General features: G+C 50.4%; 7 protein-coding genes across 7 annotated transcripts; 5 read left to right on the top strand and 2 right to left on the bottom strand.

Annotated features, from left to right (window-relative positions):
- Positions 1-675: 675 nt before the first annotated feature.
- Positions 676-2,268, top strand: ASPVEDRAFT_82789 (cytosine permease; the record flags this gene model as incomplete). The annotated part of the gene is made up of 2 exons (XM_040817248.1): positions 676-1,117; positions 1,178-2,268. 2 exons carry the CDS (start codon positions 676-678, stop codon positions 2,266-2,268), a joined length of 1,533 nt encoding a protein of 510 aa, XP_040667027.1.
- Positions 2,269-2,775: 507 nt separating this feature from the next.
- On the top strand, positions 2,776-4,361 carry tif35 (translation initiation factor eIF3 core subunit g; the record flags this gene model as incomplete). The annotated part of the gene is made up of 4 exons (XM_040812218.1): positions 2,776-2,792; positions 2,888-3,512; positions 3,649-3,820; positions 3,906-4,361. 4 exons carry the CDS (start codon positions 2,776-2,778, stop codon positions 3,956-3,958), a joined length of 867 nt encoding a protein of 288 aa, XP_040667026.1. The 3' UTR covers positions 3,959-4,361.
- Positions 4,362-10,855: 6,494 nt separating this feature from the next.
- On the top strand, positions 10,856-11,948 carry ASPVEDRAFT_40832 (uncharacterized protein). The gene is made up of 2 exons (XM_040812217.1): positions 10,856-11,337; positions 11,641-11,948. The coding sequence occupies exons 1-2, from the start codon at positions 11,213-11,215 to the stop codon at positions 11,798-11,800; spliced, it is 285 nt and encodes a 94-aa protein (XP_040667025.1). The 5' UTR covers positions 10,856-11,212; the 3' UTR covers positions 11,801-11,948.
- Positions 11,949-11,971: 23 nt separating this feature from the next.
- Positions 11,972-13,878, top strand: ASPVEDRAFT_166886 (NDT80 / PhoG like DNA-binding family protein). The gene is made up of 2 exons (XM_040808653.1): positions 11,972-12,018; positions 12,174-13,878. Exons 1-2 carry the CDS (start codon positions 11,987-11,989, stop codon positions 13,711-13,713), a joined length of 1,572 nt encoding a protein of 523 aa, XP_040667024.1. The 5' UTR covers positions 11,972-11,986; the 3' UTR covers positions 13,714-13,878.
- A 92-nt stretch (positions 13,879-13,970) lies between these two features.
- On the bottom strand, positions 13,971-14,912 carry ASPVEDRAFT_626201 (uncharacterized protein). Its single transcript, XM_040815624.1, has one exon. It carries the CDS (start codon positions 14,702-14,704, stop codon positions 14,228-14,230), a length of 477 nt encoding a protein of 158 aa, XP_040667023.1. The 5' UTR covers positions 14,705-14,912; the 3' UTR covers positions 13,971-14,227.
- Positions 14,802-15,367, bottom strand: ASPVEDRAFT_624896 (uncharacterized protein). The gene has a single exon (XM_040815618.1). It carries the CDS (start codon positions 15,226-15,228, stop codon positions 14,899-14,901), a length of 330 nt encoding a protein of 109 aa, XP_040667022.1. The 5' UTR covers positions 15,229-15,367; the 3' UTR covers positions 14,802-14,898.
- Positions 15,368-16,322: 955 nt separating this feature from the next.
- Positions 16,323-17,150, top strand: ASPVEDRAFT_71361 (uncharacterized protein; the record flags this gene model as incomplete). The annotated part of the gene is made up of 3 exons (XM_040816117.1): positions 16,323-16,333; positions 16,386-16,834; positions 16,870-17,150. Exons 2-3 carry the CDS (start codon positions 16,714-16,716, stop codon positions 17,148-17,150), a joined length of 402 nt encoding a protein of 133 aa, XP_040667021.1. The 5' UTR covers positions 16,323-16,333; positions 16,386-16,713.
- Between the last annotated feature and the right edge of the window lie 984 nt (positions 17,151-18,134).

The raw sequence follows: 18,134 nt of genomic DNA, 5'->3' as shown, positions 1-18,134 counted from the left end.
TTGTCTAATATATATTGTATCAACGGTACTGACATCCTCATCTCAAATCAGGTGAGGCTAGCAAGCTCCGAGTCTCGGAGAAATGCGAAATAATCAGATAGACACCGACGGGCAGAACCGATTCCAAGCTACACCTAAACCATCGCGTTTTCTTATCATACGGCAGGTGCCTATCAGGCTGTCACCAGCAGTTCAGTTTCTTATCTCGGCGTTGACTTTTTCGCTCGGTCCCACCCGACAGCCGTTTCAGAGTCCACCGATTGGTCCATGCCCAAGACAAGCTCGACTCGCTGGACAATCGCGCGCCTCAATACCCAAAAAGGCCCACGCGATCACAGTTTCTCGGTCGTGCCGATATCCATAATCGAAGATGTCGCCGCCGTCTGTCCCGAGGATGGCCGCAATCTCTCGCGAATTCTGGACCGCTGGCCTTCCAAGTGGGCCTAATGATACATAATAATAATTGATTGTGCCCTTTTGTGCGCGGATTTTTTATCCTCTGAGGTCCACATACATATTGAGTACCTGCCCCAATCTCAGAATAATGAAAAATGTGAATGAACCACAATCCAGCCAGAGGGGCTCACACCCTCGTTCTCAGTCTCTTTACTCCCATTCATGATTCCTTTTGAATAGCGCGGCGTATCTCAGCCGAACGGCAGACTCGTTCCCACCATGGCCGGAGCTCTCGATTTCGACCTGGAGAAGAACCCTCCTGTGGCCCAGGCGGCCGTTGATAACAGCAGCGATGGTGCTGTACCCGGCGAGAGCTTTACATATGGCAACTCTTTATACGCAAAGGTGCAACGCTTGGCCGGAAAGCTCCATATTGAGCAGCGTGGCATTGAGCGTGTTCCCGCTGCAGAACAGACAGATACGTCGTACACCAATGTAGGTAGCATGTGGCTTGCGGCCAACATGGTCGTCAGCTCCTTCGCTATCGGTGCCCTTGCACTCCCTGTCTACAACCTCGGATTTGTGGACGCCATTTTGACGATCCTGTTTTTCAATCTTCTCGGCATCATGACTGTCTGCTGGTTTTCCTGCTTCGGTCCGTTCGGCCTACGTCAGATGGTATTTTCGAGATTATGGTTTGGCCCGTATGCCATAAAGTTCTGTAAGTCATCGCCCGGCCATACTTGAGAGTAGCGGGAACTCATTCAATGCTCTCTTGCAGTTGCGATCCTCAACGTCCTCGCATGCATGGGTTGGTCCGCCGCCAACACCATTGTAGGCGCTCAAATGCTCCACGCCGTGAACGAAGACGTACCAGGGTTTGCGGCTATCCTGATTATCGCATTCTGTACACTCCTTGTTACGTTCGCCGGATATAGAGTGGTTCATCTATACGAGTACTGGAGCTGGATCCCCACCTTTATTGTCTTCCTTATCATCCTCGGCATGTTTGCGCACTCTGGCGACTTCCAAAACATCCCCATGAAAGTCGGTTCATCTGAAATGGGCAGTGTGCTCTCATTCGGATCAGCCGTGTATGGATACGCTACTGGCTGGACCCCGTTTGCCGCTGATTACACCGTTTACCAACCCATTAATCGCAGCCGGAAGAAGATTTTCTTCTCCGCCTGGCTCGGTCTCATTGTCCCACTTCTCTTCATTGAGATGCTCGGCGTTGCCCTGATGAGCGCAACCACAATCAATGGCGGCGACAATAAATACCAAGCAGGCTATGATGCTTCCGGGAATGGTGGTGTCATCGGTGCCGTCCTCGACCCGCTTGGTGGATTCGGCAAGTTCTGCCTCGTCATTCTCGCCCTCTCAATCGTCGCAAACAACTGCCCAAACATTTACTCTGTAGGCCTGACATGTCAGGTTCTCAGCCGCTACGCTCAGCGCGTGCCTCGCTTCATTTGGACATTCCTCGGCTCTTGTGTATCGGTGGCGATTGCGATCCCCGGATACTCGGAATTTGAAACAGTACTGGAGAACTTCATGAACTTCATTGCGTACTGGCTGGCCATCTACTCGGGCATTTCCCTCGTGGACCACTTTGTCTTCAAGCGTGGATTCTCGGGGTATGTCATTGACAACTATGACAAGCCCGACAAGCTTCCTCCAGGTATTGCCACTACAATCGCCTTTGGGTTTGGTGTTGCTGGTATGGTCACTGGGATGAGTCAACAGTGGTATGTTGGTCCTATTTCGAAGTACGCAGGCGACGGCGATGTGGGATTCGAGTTGGCGTTTGCATTTTCAGGGTTTTCATATCTTTGCTTGAGGCCTATTGAGATGAAGATATTTGGGAGGTAAACCTTTTTCATTAGCCGTTTAATATATAGATAGACAATTGCATTACACCGCGCAAGACCTGCGAACGGTTCCTTCACTAATTCGGTGCTTCAGATATATTTAGATTGGGATGCACACTTGGACGACTTTGTCTTGTAGTCAGTGAATAGTTCAGCGAACTTTCTATCCGGCAGTACAGGTAGTTGCGTCGTCAAATCTAGAGCTCGAACCAAGGTGGGTTACTCCTTCCTTGTTTAGCGGCATGACACCACCAGATTTATCAAGAAGGAGCAACCGGTGATATTTCCAGTCGCACTTTCTTTATTTAAACCCTTGCTCCTGTCTTGCCTGGTCTGTTTTTCCAGTGGTGTAGTGCACCTTCCCCAGTCTATAAATATCACGTGATAGTGTTCTGCACCGCCACATGCGCCACACCAAATTCCCGGCGAACAAATCCACAACGGAGATTCAGCTTTCAGAAATCCAGAATCTTCAAACACAGCACCAGCATCACCACAAACAGCCACAATGTCTCGACCAGCAAAGTACGTGTTCACCCACTACGGCAGCCGCGGAATTTTGATCCAGGCGCCTTTTTTTACTCGAGTTAGAAATGCTAATTAAACCACGAAAAAAACAGGGCCGATTGGGCCGACGACGAAGAATTCGACGACCCCTCCGCCCTCCCCGCCCAACAAGTCACAACCAACAAGGACGGCACAAAAACCGTCATCTCATACCGTTTCAACGACGAGGGCAAGAAAGTAAAAGTCACACGCCGCATCAAGACGACTGTTGTCCGCGAACACGTGAACCCGCAGGTCGCGGAGCGCAAAACATGGGCTAAGTTCGGGCTGGAAAAGGGCCATGCCGCTGGCCCCTCCTTCGACACGACCTCCGTCGGCGAGAATATTATCTTCCGGCCGTCTGTTAACTGGAAGGCGCAGGCCGCTGAGGCTGAGAAGAACGGTGGCGAGAAGGGCAGTATCAAGGACCAGCTGAAGGACAAGAAGGTCAAGTGTCGTATTTGTTCCGGGGAGCACTTTACGGCCCGGTGTCCGTTCAAGGATACGATGGCGCCCGTCGACGAGCCTGGGGCTGCTGGTGCTGGAGAGGGTGCTGATGCGGACGAAGGTCCTGGTGGATTGGGTGTTGGCGGTGGCAGCTATGTGCCGCCTCATCTCCGGAAGGGTGCTGCGAGCGGTGGAGAAAGAATGGCTGGCAAGTACGAGAAGGACGATCTGGCGACTCTCAGAGTTACAAATGTTTGTCTCCCCTCTTCTTGTTTGTTGGGGATTCTGGGAACGGGGAAGCCGTTTTTTGCGCCTCCTTCCCCTTCCTTCAATTCTTTTTTTCTTGTTGTTGTTTTTGGTTTGTGGCAGGATGGCTAACGGTGAGCAGGTTTCCGAGCTTGCGGAGGAACAAGAACTCCGGGATTTGTTCGAGCGTTTCGGTCGTGTCACCAGAGTTTTCCTGGCCAGGGACAGAGAAACCCAGAGAGCAAAGGGCTTTGCATTCATCAGCTTCGCGGATCGGAGCGACGCCGCACGTGCCTGCGACAAGATGGACGGATGTACGTACCCTTGCCTTTCGTTCACCCTCGACTCTTGTGTATCAAGACGACGTTCAGTACTAACCTGCTATTTTTCCTTGTGCAGTCGGTTATCGCCACCTCATTCTACGCGTCGAGTTTGCAAAGAGGGCTACTTAGATTCTTTTCTTCGGTATATCATCTTTGGGGTTTATTTCTTTGCTTCGATCTATCGGAATTTACGACGCTATTTTAAGAGGTGTGATCTGGTCTGTCTAGGATGTTTGTTTGAGCTTTTACGCTTTACGGCTGAACTGGAGATACCTACCTAACTCTTGCCTCACGAGTTCCCTTTTCTTACAAATAAAAGTGTCATGATCCGTTCGATAATGAAGTAAACAAAACAGAAGGCGTTCAATCTGCCTTGGGGAGATCAGCATATTGGCAGGGTTGCCTCCTCGCCCGGTCATACCAAAAGTCTCCTCAGAACAAGGAACATATAAGCCAGAACTAATAAGACCTAAATATTTGTGAAGGTGGCTCAGTGGAATACCCATTAATGCCAGAGGAAAGACCCCAACTACTCTTTTATGATTTTCTTTTCTTTTTTTTTTTTTTTTTTTCCGCTGTCACCAGCTGTCCGGGGCGGCCGCGTTCTATGTTTCTTGTAGCTGTTTCTTATACAGCCCAGGATGCCGTCATTAATAGTAACTGTATCCTACTCGAAACGATACGTAAAGACCAAGAATCTAGTACAGATCCGCTCTTGCTCCATAACAATCGACAGAGAAATATCGCATGTGGCTGGGACAGAGTGGTCATCTGCCACCCGTGTCAATGTTCCAATACCTCTGAGAGGAGAAACTAGAAATAACTCCCAGCATGAGTCGTGTACTAGGCCTGATTCAAACTACTCGCAGCTGCATCTGCATATTGGTCGCCTGAGAAATTGACACGCTCGGAACTTGGGAACAGTCCTTGCAGAAGACAGACGGGCAGCCTTGCTTTTGGGGGCTGCTTTTCGAGGCTGGCTACGCTTGGTATCTAAGTCTCTGAGTAGCCAGTGGTTCTCCTCGGTCAATTAACTCAGCACGCTTGGAGCCTTGAGGTGGCCCAGTAATCAGCCCACGTCATCTGCTTCATGTCTTCCAAGTCTGGCAGCTCGCCGACCCAGATGGTATGTAAATAATGGTTTCCAGTTAGCGCCTGGGCCACAAAAACGGTCCTATCCACTGGTGACCAGAGCAGTCGCATGATGTGGTATCGTAGTTACATTTGGGGGGTGGTGGTCACACGAAGCAGCCATCTTTGCCGTGAATGGCTATCAGACTGGCTCCTGTGGCTCTCTCTCCCATCTTCCCCGAGATTTTCTGACGAGCGACGGCCAGTAAGACGGTGGATTTCTCGCAATGGGGCCTGGGGAGATGTCGGCACCTAGTCGCTCCGGTTACATTGCATATACTCTCCATATCTGTCTGTAAAGCAGCGGACGACGAGGAGAATCTCAGGAGAACTATTATGTCATGGACGGCAAATATCTCCCCTCCCGGGATATGAAACGCAGGCTTAGGAAGGGTCGGCATTTGAGTAGGTTGCGCGTCGACTCGTTATGTTTCTCTTGTGCGACTCAATCTGTCATTCCCACTGGCAGGGTCTGATGGGCCGGCGAACAAGGTTTGGCTCCTCATGACGGGCCAAAGTATCAGATGGGACAGGGTGGGAAGCCTTGCAGCTCTGACGAGTCTGGAAGTAGTCAATTTGAGCGGCAGTACGCATCGCAACAAGATGGTGTCCTGCTTAATGTCCATTCCTCAGGTTCAAGTCCAGAACCTTGACCCGACAGACTGGCGGCCGAATTTCCCCTTCTACGGCACCACGTCGTTCCATCTCCCACAGTATTATGACGCTCGTTGAAATCTCGCGGCATTGACTTGACCCCAGGTCAACGGCAGCCAGTTTCGTGATGAAATGGAGGGAAGGGGGCGCCGACTACCCATAATTGAGGATCTGGTTAGGGTCAAATTTTAACGCCCATCTCTTATGAATATCACGGTTCTTTCGGATTCGCAGGAAGGTAGGAAGATCGGTCGTCCGCTTTAACAATGGATACCTTGGTATAGAAAGCGGCCTAGAATAATCTGACTGGTAGGAATTGGCAGCTGCTCGAGTAGTGCAGCTAGCCTAAACTAGGAGCAGAACGTCGGCCCCGGGGGGGTCTGGCATGGCCACGAGGAAGGAAGAAATCCCGGCTACTCATGCGGCGTCCACGATAACTGCACAGGATATTATGCACAGGGACTGGTTATGGGTCCATGCGGGCTCACAGCGTTGGAAATAGCTCTGGAATACAAGAGAGACATAGCTGAAGGATCTGAAATTCAGCATTTTGAGCAGTCAAACACCTACCGGAGATAAGCCAATTCACGCCGGCTATTTTGTCTCCTAAATTAGGTTGGCATGGCATATCCGATCCACACCACGGTAGAGCCCTTCCGACGTTAGCATATAAGGTTGTAACGGTTCAAGCCTCCGGTCTCCACCTGGTATAGGAGGCCGCACGGACAACTATCTTGAATAGGTTTACCGCCACCTTCGCGCTGGATCTCTCTGTTAAGTCCCCAAATAAGGCTATATCTCGCAATTAATCGAGCGACCGAATTCCCAACGTGCCAGAGGGGACTCAAATTCGGGATACAAAGACACGCTTTTGTGGCGCACAATCGGCCGTAAAACTTTAGTCTGGAGCTGTATGTGCCGGCTTCTTGAAGATCGCAATTCGTAATGGAGCTGGAGAATTTCCAGTTTACCAGAACGCGGAGAGTTCAAGGGATCCTGGAACCAACGGTCGAATGTTCTGGACTCAGGAGAGCTCGAGCTCGTGGACCAACGTCAATCCAGGAAAAACCAACTGATATTCGCCCGGGCGCTTCAAAATAATCCTAACGGCAAACCGCATCGCATATCTGCTATAGGCCTTCAGGTTTTAGCTTCTTTCCAGCTTATAATGACCGTGCTATACTGCGGATCGGGAAGCACACTAGAGGCATGGCCTCGGCTCAGGTTGGGCCCATCGCCCGGAACTCTAAGGAGAACCTAAAACATAATTCTTACCAGAAGCTTTTACTATGGCCAGCAAATAGGGTTTGAGAGAGCCTCGGGGGCCAAAAGTTGTTCGAAGAGGCTCGGGTCCGAACCACAGAGTTCCAAACCCCAAAGGGTGGTAGGACTATGAGAAAGGGCGGAGCGGCAATAAGATAACTGAAACACCTTAAACCTTGTGTAAAAATAGCGGATGCACGCCCATGGGCGGGGGTATTAAAGCAGAAACTGGTTCCAGCAAATCCCAACGACCAGGGTTAGTGATTTGTCGAGCCGGCAGAAATTGGATAGATCTGCGAGAGGTTCCAAGAAGAGGGGCAGAGCGTCCGCCAAATAGCACACATATGAATAAAGTTGAAGCAGGTACTAATTTGACGTCTTTCACGAGTACTACAGTGGCAACTCTGTTCCTGAGGTGGAAGTGCAGCGGTGGTGAGTAGGGCTGCACTTACCCTTTCTGGTGCAACCGTGGCACGTGCCATGGGGGCCACTTCGGGACTAGCTCTGTGTAGCGGCCTGGGGCATCCCATCACTTCTTGCTCGGGGAGCAGCTCCAAGCCTCAACTCCAACGCCTAACGTCGTTTACTTCCTCTCCACGCTCTCTTTTCTCTGTTTCTTCCCCGTGCCCACTCTTCGCTGGCTCATCTGGACATCGGAACGCCATTACCCGGCTGCCGCAAATTAATCGCTCACCCGAGAGGCAGGATGCAACCCCCCTCCCCACCACACCCCCCTTGTTCAAGGTTGCGAATGGATTCACGCTGCAGCCCGTGGAAAGCTCCCTGCACGACATCACCCTCCACTAGGAATCGCACCTGCTGGCCAGGTTCCCACTCTCGCATTTCAAAACGGACTGGACGCTGATCCATCTGCCAATGATGACGTTCGGCTCCTTTTTGCCCAGTTCTGCGTCCATCACATCTGGGCCAACTAGCTTCCTGCATGTTTGGGTGATCCTCTCAGCCACACCACTGCCATCCACCGCAGCAGGGAAAAAGAAAAAGAAAAGAAAAGCAAAATAGAGAGAGAAAGCGAAAGAAGGCAATTTAAGAATGAGATTTTGGTTCGTAATTAACTCCACCGGAAGACGACAAAAATAAGAAGCTACGCCACTAATCCTCTCTCGGCTGGAAAGCCTTTGTCCTGTCTTGCCAGTAGGGCGAGCCAATTATTCTGGAAGCTCTGCTGGGAACACCAGTCTCCATGCTCACGGAAGACATATCCCCCACATCCGGTGCGTCTACTGGATGACGTTGGTGCGACTATTCGGAAAATGACCGTTGTTCTCGAGCCATCTGAAATTCGGTCAGAGATACCCAGCCTGTCGTCCAAAATAGCAACGCCCTGCCCGCAGTACTTTGGGCAAGATGCATTACACTTCTGACGGTACCTCTTCTTCTGGGACCGTGACGGGGCAAAAGAACACCCGATGAAGCAGAAAAGAACCGATCCATCCATCCTGCAGATTAAAGTCATCGGCCGCCTGATCTTTCATTCATGCAGGAATATCCGTGCCTCGTGCCTTAATCACCCGAAGTTAGTGAACAGAGACGAGGGGCAAAGGGGAAGAAGAAGAAAAAGAAAAGAATCCAACGGAAAAAAAAAAAAAAAGGAAAAAAGGAAAAGGGAAGGGTTGTTTGAGACAGATCCTCAAGGCACAGGAACCTTGCTCTGCCTGTCTAGAACCACAAACCTCATTAAACCCCCTGTCCGGTGCTCGACAAAGACCGTTCGCCGGCGGACGAGCAAACCATTGGCTGTCCGCGATTGCCCAAGCTCGGACGCGCCCACTCCCAGCGCCCACAGCCTCTGTCAGGCGACTGGGGTCTGCACGGGATTGCTGGGGTGACGATCGCCGCCACTAATCTCTTCTAGCAGCATCTTAATTTGTCTCTGATGCACTCTGCCGTTTGCCGCTGCTCACGCTAGCACAGCTGACTTGACCGATGATGTTCTATACAGCGCGACCCGCTCAGCCTAGCACTTCCCACTATGTCAACAATTATAAAGTTCATTCCATTTAGGACCATTCAGATGTCTGCGCTCCTACGTTGGGTCATAGGATGTAACATGGACTTGGACCAATGCTGTGCATCTGCAGCATTTCTGACAGGGTCCAAGACGTTTAAGCATCAATTTACTTGATGCAACAAACATTTCTCTGCTCCCTCAGTATCTTTTTCTGGCTTCCCTCAGAGCGAAGTGAACTAGAGCCGGACTTGGTCAGAGAGAGACTAGGAAGTTAAGGAAATCAGGAACGGAAGCACGTACGCGATGGGTAGATGATCCAGGCTCATTATGCGCTCCGTAGTGTCGGAAGGAAACTGAGGGGTCTCCGATGAGGATAAAAAAAGACCTCAGATAGCACGGATCTGTCATTACTCTCCCGAAGGTCCCAACGGCCCTGACAAGGTCCGAACTCGGCACAAACTCGCGTTGGAGAGCGTGGTATTTGCCCGTCAAGCTTAATTTGGTAAATCGAAACCCCCAGGACTCTGCAGAGCACATCCTCTGCGGCATGCTCGCCAGGGTTGTTCATTGGGCGGTGCTAAGGGGCCAGGCAAAGACGGAGCAGTGGGCATGCTGTGGGTTGGAGAACGAAATGACATGATTCCATCGAGTATCTGGAAAACGAATATCAAGGCCTTTGCTCCCTCGTCCTTCACACTGCGGCTTTCCTCCCCAGTGGCTATTTCAACTCTCCAGCCAAACCCTCCTCCCCGTCTCTATCCACAACTGTGCCGTCAGATGGTCTGAGGACATCTTCTCAGCCTCTTCATCGACTACTTGACGCACGATTAGCCAGTCTTCGGCTTCGGATTCCTGGTCAGCGTCCGCGCTGGTGGCGTGGAATTCTTCATCTGCAGCAGTGGATGCAGGATACTGCCCATCACCATTCTGTCGGTTTCTCACTCACCTGTACGTACTCAGTTCTGCTTTCCCTCTCACCTCTCCTGCTTGTTCGTACTTGAATTCTCTCTGTTACTTGCCTTCGTTTTTCAATATTATTTTATGTTCCATCGTACCCCTACTATTTCTAGGCTTGTCCCGTGTCCTTGAAGAGAGGACCACTTCGTGATCTCTACACCTCAAGGATAAAGGGCAGAAGACACCGTTTCTTCGTCTCAGGTTGCAATTAATGCTGCTAGGTTTAATCTGTCAGCATGAAGTGCAGTAACTCCGAGAGCCGCAATGGAGTCGCCGGGCCTGTCACGTTTTCTCTACGAGTCTTCGTTTGGGTGGCTTCTTTTAAGTCCCATTCTATCTGTACCCACCACAGTTGCTTATTTCTTCTTCACTTCTTGCGCATCTTTGTCTTTGACTCTAATATGTCCAAGGTGTGTGTGGTTGTGTGTGTCTGCGGCAATTCGTCCTTGCATACTCTGCAGCGTACCTAGTCCTCAAGCCACCACCGGACCCGCCGTCTATCACTCTTCGCACCAGCGCGTCAAGCCCACGGCTCTTTGTCCCCGGCGTCTATCATACAAGCAAAAATACGCCGTCGAATCTTGATCATACGGGGCTAGCTCTAGGGTGCAAATAATCGCTGAATTCTTCTTTGGCGCATTCCTATACTCGGTGTCGTCAGAACCCAGCCGTACTGGTCGTCGTTTGCGGGTGTATTCAGCCTCTCACTAAGCCTGTTTGCTAACGGCCCTCGATCTCGAATCATAATCAGATTTTGGTCAAGGGTGGTATCTGCAGCGTGGCCCCAAATGAATCACTGTAAGAGACCCATCTTTCTGTTTCTCCTATCATTGCTTCTCTGTCAGATTCACAACCGCCCACCGAGGAGAGCTGGCCGTCATCTGTTGCTGTAATTCAAGCAGCAAGGCTGATGGCCTGCGATCTACATCCTAGGTGACGTTGGTCTCTCCCAATCGCCTGGCATTCCCACAGCCTGCGCTTTGGTTACACTATTTCTCGTTTTTGTCCCTCGTTCCAAATCTTCACCCCATTACTTTGGTTAAAATCGAGATTTCCCGCATGTATGTATGTCTTATCCTTGCCTGACAAGGATGGGACCCTATTTCAGTTTCGGCCAGCGAAGGAGCGATAGCCTCGCACCTATTTTCTTTTTCTTCTTTTTGATTATTGATTTCGTGGTATTTGTTTTTCCTGTATTACTGTTTCTTATTTTCCTCTCTTTTTTTATTTTTGCGATTTTTGCCTTTCGCTTGTTTGCTCGACGTTTATTTCCCTCTGACTCGTTCTGATCGCCATTTCTTCAACGAGCAGCGCTCCTGCAGAGTTCATTCCAGCTGGAACCCATCACCTCCGACGGTGATTACACCGGCACCCAGCGACAGTTCCCTGGTCCGACTGGTTTTTCTATGGATGACGAGGACACCCATCGTCGAAGTGGTGCTGTTGGCAGTCATCTCGCTCAGGCCGTCCAGATACCTGCCACCAATGGCTTGCGATATAACACGCAACAGTCTGCGATGCATGATTTACCGTAAGTTGTCTTCTGATTTCGACTGCTCTCGGACTCCACCCAGCTGCCTGCCAGCTTGCAGCCATTAGTTGCAGTCTTGTCTTCCCAATTTGAATGTTCCGGCCCATCGTTTTCATGCTTAGCCTTCGTCTTCTCTTTGTATGCGACTTGCTCGTGCTGCTGCGCCGAGCTCTTCCTTCTCCTGCCGTCAACCCCGTGCTTTTTGATCTCATCCACTTCGGGCCTTCTGCTATTGGGAACCCCAACATACCCTTGCCATTATACATGCAGCTACCCTCTGATTCATTTACCCATGTTGCATAGTCGTTATGTGTCGAGACCCGCCAAAAGTTTGCCTTTGACTTCTGCTTCTTCCGTCAAGTCTCGCCCAGACTATATTTACAAACGAATTTCCGGCGAGGTCATTTATCTAACCACCATGCTCTTTTTAGATATGGGACATCACCCACGCTCCAGCTTATGAGTCCTTCCGATTCCTGTTCCGGTTTGTCCTTTCCATCCATCCCATTCAATGAGAATATTAAGCAGCCTTGTGTGATTTTTTTAAGGCTAACGTCATCCGAAAATATTTGTTGTCCTCTTTACAGAGACTTTCTCTTCAGCAACAGGACCACTCTATTCCCACCATTCTGGTTTGGGGTACGATCGAATGCAAGATTACAGATCCCACCGAGTCACACTGTAAGGCTATTTCCTGTTCCTGCGATATTACAACAGTTAGTAACATGTTCTGGGGCTCGTTCTAGCCAACCACCCGCGGGTATGTCGTCAACGGCCCAGTCGCCAGGCAATGCTTCTTTTTTAGGAAGAGGCGACAATTACGCCGGGGCATACAGCATTCCCAGGGCTCCATTTCCTCCATTGGCAAGCCTCAGCGATATCACCAGAGCTTCACAGTATACGACTACATCGCGTACGCTCGACTGTGGTATAGATCGCGACCCAAATCTCATATTTGCCCAACCAGGAGCAATGTATTTGGACCGGGGCGTGCCTCTACGCACGGCTGATGCCCCGCCATTTAAGGACACAGACACGCTATTCCCCGTCATTTCTGGAAACCAAAATGTCCAACCAGAAATCGGGGCGAAGATCCACAAAGGGTTTTTCCAAGTTGATGAGAAGTGGACCTGCTATCGACGGAACTATTTCTCGATCTCGTGTTCGTTTTCCTTTCACCCATCAGCCCACGGACCATTCTTCCTCAAGAATGATATTCGAAACGAAAGAATTCATCAGTTCTCAATGTCAATATCAGCGATTGTGAATGAGCAACATGGCGAGGTCCGGGAACTTGTGCAACACACCCCAAAGCGCGACAAGCAGTCGGAGAGACCCCCACAAAGAGTTGTGCTGCAGCCCTCTCAAGCAACATCAATGGTACCGAGCCTGGGATCAACATCATCAGCAGGTCAGCATGGTTTTCCTTTGATGTCCCAATCTGCTGGAATGGGAATGGGAATGGAGTATAATTCCTCGTATGTCGGGGCTCCGCAGCAGCACCAACCTCCAACACAGCACACCTTCGAGCGAATCCAGTTCCAAAAAGCGACCGCAAACAACGGGAAGCGGCGCGCCCAACAGCAATACTACAACCTCGTTGTCGATCTCTACGCTGAGATTACTAGTCCGCTTGGCAACAACGAATGGGTTAAAATAGCCCGGAAGCTGTCATATCCGATGGTTGTCCGAGGACGTTCCCCTGGTCATTACAAAGATGGCCGGCGGGACAGTTCGACAAGTATGGGTCCTGACGGAGGAAGCGGAGGTGCTGGAGATGGTAGCGGTGAGGCAGTCCTTCCTCCAGGCCTGGGACAGGCTTCACGATCCCACATTGCTCTTTTGCCGTACGAATCGACTCAACGGGGTGGCCATAGTTACGGTAGAGCTGACTACCATCAAATGGCGACGGCGGATCACTCGCCCCTTAGCGCAAGTCCACACATTTCCTCTTCGTCATCATCCACCTTTGACATCGGCATGATGAGTGATTCTCTTGATCCAATGGACTCGATAAAAAGCACTTCCAGCATGGAGTCCTATCATGATCCAAGCTATGGGATGATGGATGTCCGGAAGGACACTCAGTATCGCGGCCACCTGCCCCCGCCTTTTGAGTACGGACCGGTCCACAAGACGAGCGACAGTCCTGAGACCACCATTTCCGAAGGGTATGATTCGATTGCGTCCATCGTCTCTAGCAACCCTAGTGATGGTCTTTTCCTAAGGCACCATCCACGGACAGCGTCGCAAGGCTACCATCATTCAAGCCCCGGTGGCTATGATACAGTTTACTCCGCTCGGTCTGGAAATGGGAGCGGCAGTGGGGGTAGCCCCTATTACCGGCATCCCTCATCTCAAAGCCTCTGCACTTGATCGTCATCCAGGGCTTCTACACGATTTTCACCCTTCATTTTCCCATCCTTCCCTGCTTGTGTTTGACCCCTTACCTCTCCTTGCTATGTCTGTCTGCAGCCCGAAACGAACGGATGAAATCTAAAAACAATATCCCAATCCATCTATCCTATTCGCACTCTCCTTCGATTTCTGCGGACTCCTTCACCGTCATTTCTAATAGACACCCGTATGAGCTTTCCAAATGCTTATCCCCACAGTGAAACTACGAAGCTTGGTTGTTTCGGCTGTTTCACTTTTCTTTTCTTTTCTTTTTTGCTTTTTTTTTTTTTGATTTCCTCAAACTGACACCTCGGCCCTTGCTTCTTTCCGTTCTTCTTCCTATTGTCATGCTAACGGTCTAATTTCCTTCGGGTGTAAAGCAAAGTGCGTGGGATTATTTGGCAACAACAAAAAACCATTTACAGGTAGACAATAGTGAGCATGGGCTTGAGCTTGGTTCCTCCATCGTTTCTCATTTATTCTCTCTTTCCTATTATATTTCTACTTTGTGGTATGGAGAGTGCAACCTTTGTTTGACAGGTCGGCGCACTGGGTGCAGATATGGAAGCAATAAACATGGTTGATTTGGACGAGACAGCAGTCGAGCCTGATCTGTCGATCCGCCGAATACAAGTCCGTCGAATTCAAAATAACTCCCTAAATTAATGAAATAATGGGGGGTGTGTTTTCTTTGTTTAATTTCTCCGAGATTGCAAGTCCTTGCACCAGAAGACTCCGCAGGCAGGTATGGAATCAAGGCACGACACGAAGTAATTGATGCGAAGGAAATTGTTTCCAGATTCAAAGCATCGCGCTGGAATCGTCGAGTGATGCCCCTTTTCCCTTTTCCAGTCTTGTTGACTTCCTTTGTCTTCCATCGCCTTCCCCTTTCCATTCCTCCTTTCGCTAGCTCCATCATCCCAGCCTCCACGGCCTTTTCCTTTTTCTCCCTGTGTCTTGTTTCGTGCATTTCTTTCACTTGACTTCTGCAAATTGCAAAATAATGGAAATTTAGCAGCGACGTCAAAGCTGCGCCTAACGTGGCAGATCTGCATCCACCACCAATCCGGCGCTGGAGGATCGACCGGCGTACATTAGACTGCCCGCCATCTGAATCAGAAAATCTATTCCCAGCTTCCCAAGTTTAGAGTCCGTCCTCTCGGCCTATTGGCGCTGCTGTTCTCTGCTGACACACTCCGCTAGTTTTCTCCTTCGTTCCTCAATGGTTCCACCCACCGGTCTCTTCGGCACGTTCCGTCCTCCCAGTCCCCAGTCCACGGTTATACGTACCTCCTTGGGTGACAGTGAGACAATACGATCTATCATGTTGGGAGCTTGAACGGAGCACCCGTTACCCAATGTGAGACACGGTTTCATCGTCACCGATGAACACCTCTCCGGCGTCCACTTCCTGGCAAGGCAGCGGCCACAGCTCCTCTCGGCTTTGTCTCCCAGAATACCAAGTAAGGATACCTGCCCGAGAACGCCGACCATTTTCCGCGTGCTAGAACCCCGGAGTTTTCCGTCCCTCTTTCATTCGATTGACCGAGACGTCATCGGACGGAGTTTGCGCTTTGTCCGCTCAGGACCGGCATTGATGGTCTTTTATCCTGGTTCCATGCGCGTGAGCAAATGAGTTGTCCCATTCCCTATTCGTCGACCCGCTGATCCCCACAGCAATCGGTCAAGCATGACGGGTTCTTAGGGGTCCCTTTTTTGTGCTGGAGCAGTTCATCTATCGGAGTTACATACTCCTCACCCGAAACGACGGTCACCAGTCTGCGGCTAGTGCGTGTTCAGACAATAGTGGGGGATCTCTCATCAATCGTAATGCAAGCGTCCTTCCCTGAGATGGCCCACTATGCACGTCGTACAAGGGGGGGAGATTGTCAAGTGCCCAAACGAAGACACCAGGCGTGCGACTTGCAGCGCGCCGTCTGTCAAAGGATATCGAAGGTCCAGGGTGGCCAATAGCAGCCCTGTTGATGCCATTGGAAAAGATATTCCCCAGGAATTGCCAATATGCCGGTATAACTGTCCATCCAATCTCCCTCCATCCCAATACACCGAAACCGGCTTCCCATTCCATGTCTTGAAAATATTAAGGCGCCAACTTTTCGCATCGCCCCCGACATGCGATCCGGCATCGAGCTCCTCTGTCTGACTCCTCGCAGCGCCCCACTCCTCCGCATCTGCTCTCCCCTACCTATCAGTCTTAACGCTCTCACCGGGGGCCGGAGGTGTGAGGGCTTGAGCCTCCGTCAGACACAGCCGTGGCGGGCCAAAATAACCTAGTCCCGAAAAGATCCATGTTTCATTTCGTATGTCAGATCGTCGATCCCGGTCTAGCGCTCGCTTCTCGGGCTTTCGTGGTGATGATCCTCAGCTCGACGTCTGGTTTACGGACGCCGATGAGCGAGGCTGGAGGTCGATGCTAATGCGTGGATGCCCTCTTTCATTACAGACTGCCGACTGGCTGCAGTAAGGAGGGCAGTCTCTATCCGGTCTGGATGCCCTCGATCAGCCAGCCACAAAATCCTTTGTTCTTGAAACCACAGCCTCCCTCAGTACTGTTTACACCTTCTTGGGGAAACTTGAGGTAGAGAAAGATACTCCGAGACCGGTTGTTATTCTTCACTAATACATTGCAGGATTAAACTATTTTTCAAGCCATTTGTGTATCACCAACTCCCGTTCCACAAAACGGTTATCCCCGGACGCTGTGTTGCGCCAACAAACCTCCGATGGGCCAGGGACGGCGCGCGGCAGCCTCTCCGCTGGATCCGAACAAAGACGACGATGATGCTTGCCTTCGCCTTTTTTGGACCGAAGAAAACTCTTTGCTTATCGATGATCTACCTATCCACCGGCGAATTCTTCCTCTCCGTCCCCAGCGTAGACACCGTTGACTAGCGTCCTGATCACCAATTATTTCCTTTTTTGTCCTTTCCGCTAGGGCTTAGCAGACCGCGTCAGACAATGGCTGTGATGGCCGCCGCAGCCTCCATCATCCTCATTGCGAAGCCAACCATGCCATTAGCCACACCTCCAATAAGCGATAACTGCTCTTCGCAAGCACCCTCGACACCTCCAGCTCCAAGTGCGTCACCTCTTTCATCTCCCAATCCGTCGTAGTCAATCCGAGCATGGAGCGCATCAACAACAAGGCCCGGCCCTGCGCGATGGTCAAACAGCAAACCCCAACTCAATACCAAATCCCACCCTCATTCGCTCAGTCCTTTTCCGCTCTCGAAACCCGAATGGCCATCTTCCGATCAAGCTCCGCTTGCTCCGCGGCTGTCGGAACCATTCCCATCGCCTGTTCGACCTGCGACGACGTCCAGAGCCCGATCGACGCCCACGCCATAACACCGATTCCGAATAATGCTCGCGTCTTGGGGGACAGGGACTTGTAGGAGCTATAAACAGAGAATGAGAAATCAAATCAGTAATGAACGGACAATGCGACGTGCTGCGACTCATGATTTGGAATGGGATCAATCTCTCAAACGGAGCTAGCTGGCTGGGGTCAAACAAACCTCCAAAGTGACATTTTGATTGCGAGTGGATGCTGTGTTGTCAATTCGTTCTGATCTTCTTTAAAAAAGGTATATATGTAGGTAGGAGAAAACTGGAGTTCGAATTGAGTTTCCCCCTGACGCAAGCTGTCTCTGTCACCTACTTAGAATAGAAAGGAGCTGTTCAAGGTTGCGGATGAGACGCCGGACGGGTGCCCTTTTCCTTAGCGTGGCGAGGAGAAATGCCCACTTATTCCGCCTTCCTGTTTGGCGTTGTATACATATGTTAGGTTGTGCCAGGCCTCAAGATTGCGGGATTAATAGTCAACTACGCATTTAATATTTTACAGATAATAGATCTATGGGTTCAGGTTAAAACATTGATAAGCTGATATAATAAGCACAGCATGGCTAGCACAGCATGGCTAGTCCAGCACACCAGCATTTAAACATAGCTTAACTAAGAGAAGCGAAGATGAAAAGACCACCGAAAGATATAAAAAATATAAAGATATGCAATCCATCGGGATATGCTTTATATAATCGAACAACATGAGGTAGATAGGTAAGTAGCATATAATTTGCATTAGATACAACGCAAACAAGCAAAGAAAATCGAAACGAGTTTACAGAACAGAAGAGAGAATCATACATGGCAAAAAAGGAAAGGAAAACAAAAAGGTATATGAGTTATCCATAGAGTTTTGGTCTTCGTTCATAGCGTGCGTGGCTACATCGTCGTAACATCAACATCAACGTCACCATTCATGTGCATGTGTATGTGTTCGGTCGCTCGCTTTGGGGATATGGTGTGTCTTTTGGTTTCCCGCCTGGATATGCAGGTTCAATGAAGAAGAGTTGAAAGGTACATTCAGAGACAGC

The sequence above is a fragment of the Aspergillus versicolor genome (genome assembly GCF_001890125.1).
Source record: "Aspergillus versicolor CBS 583.65 unplaced genomic scaffold ASPVEscaffold_4, whole genome shotgun sequence".
Classification (NCBI taxonomy): Eukaryota; Fungi; Ascomycota; class Eurotiomycetes; order Eurotiales; family Aspergillaceae; genus Aspergillus; species Aspergillus versicolor.
This window is presented reverse-complemented; position numbering and strand designations above follow the sequence as displayed.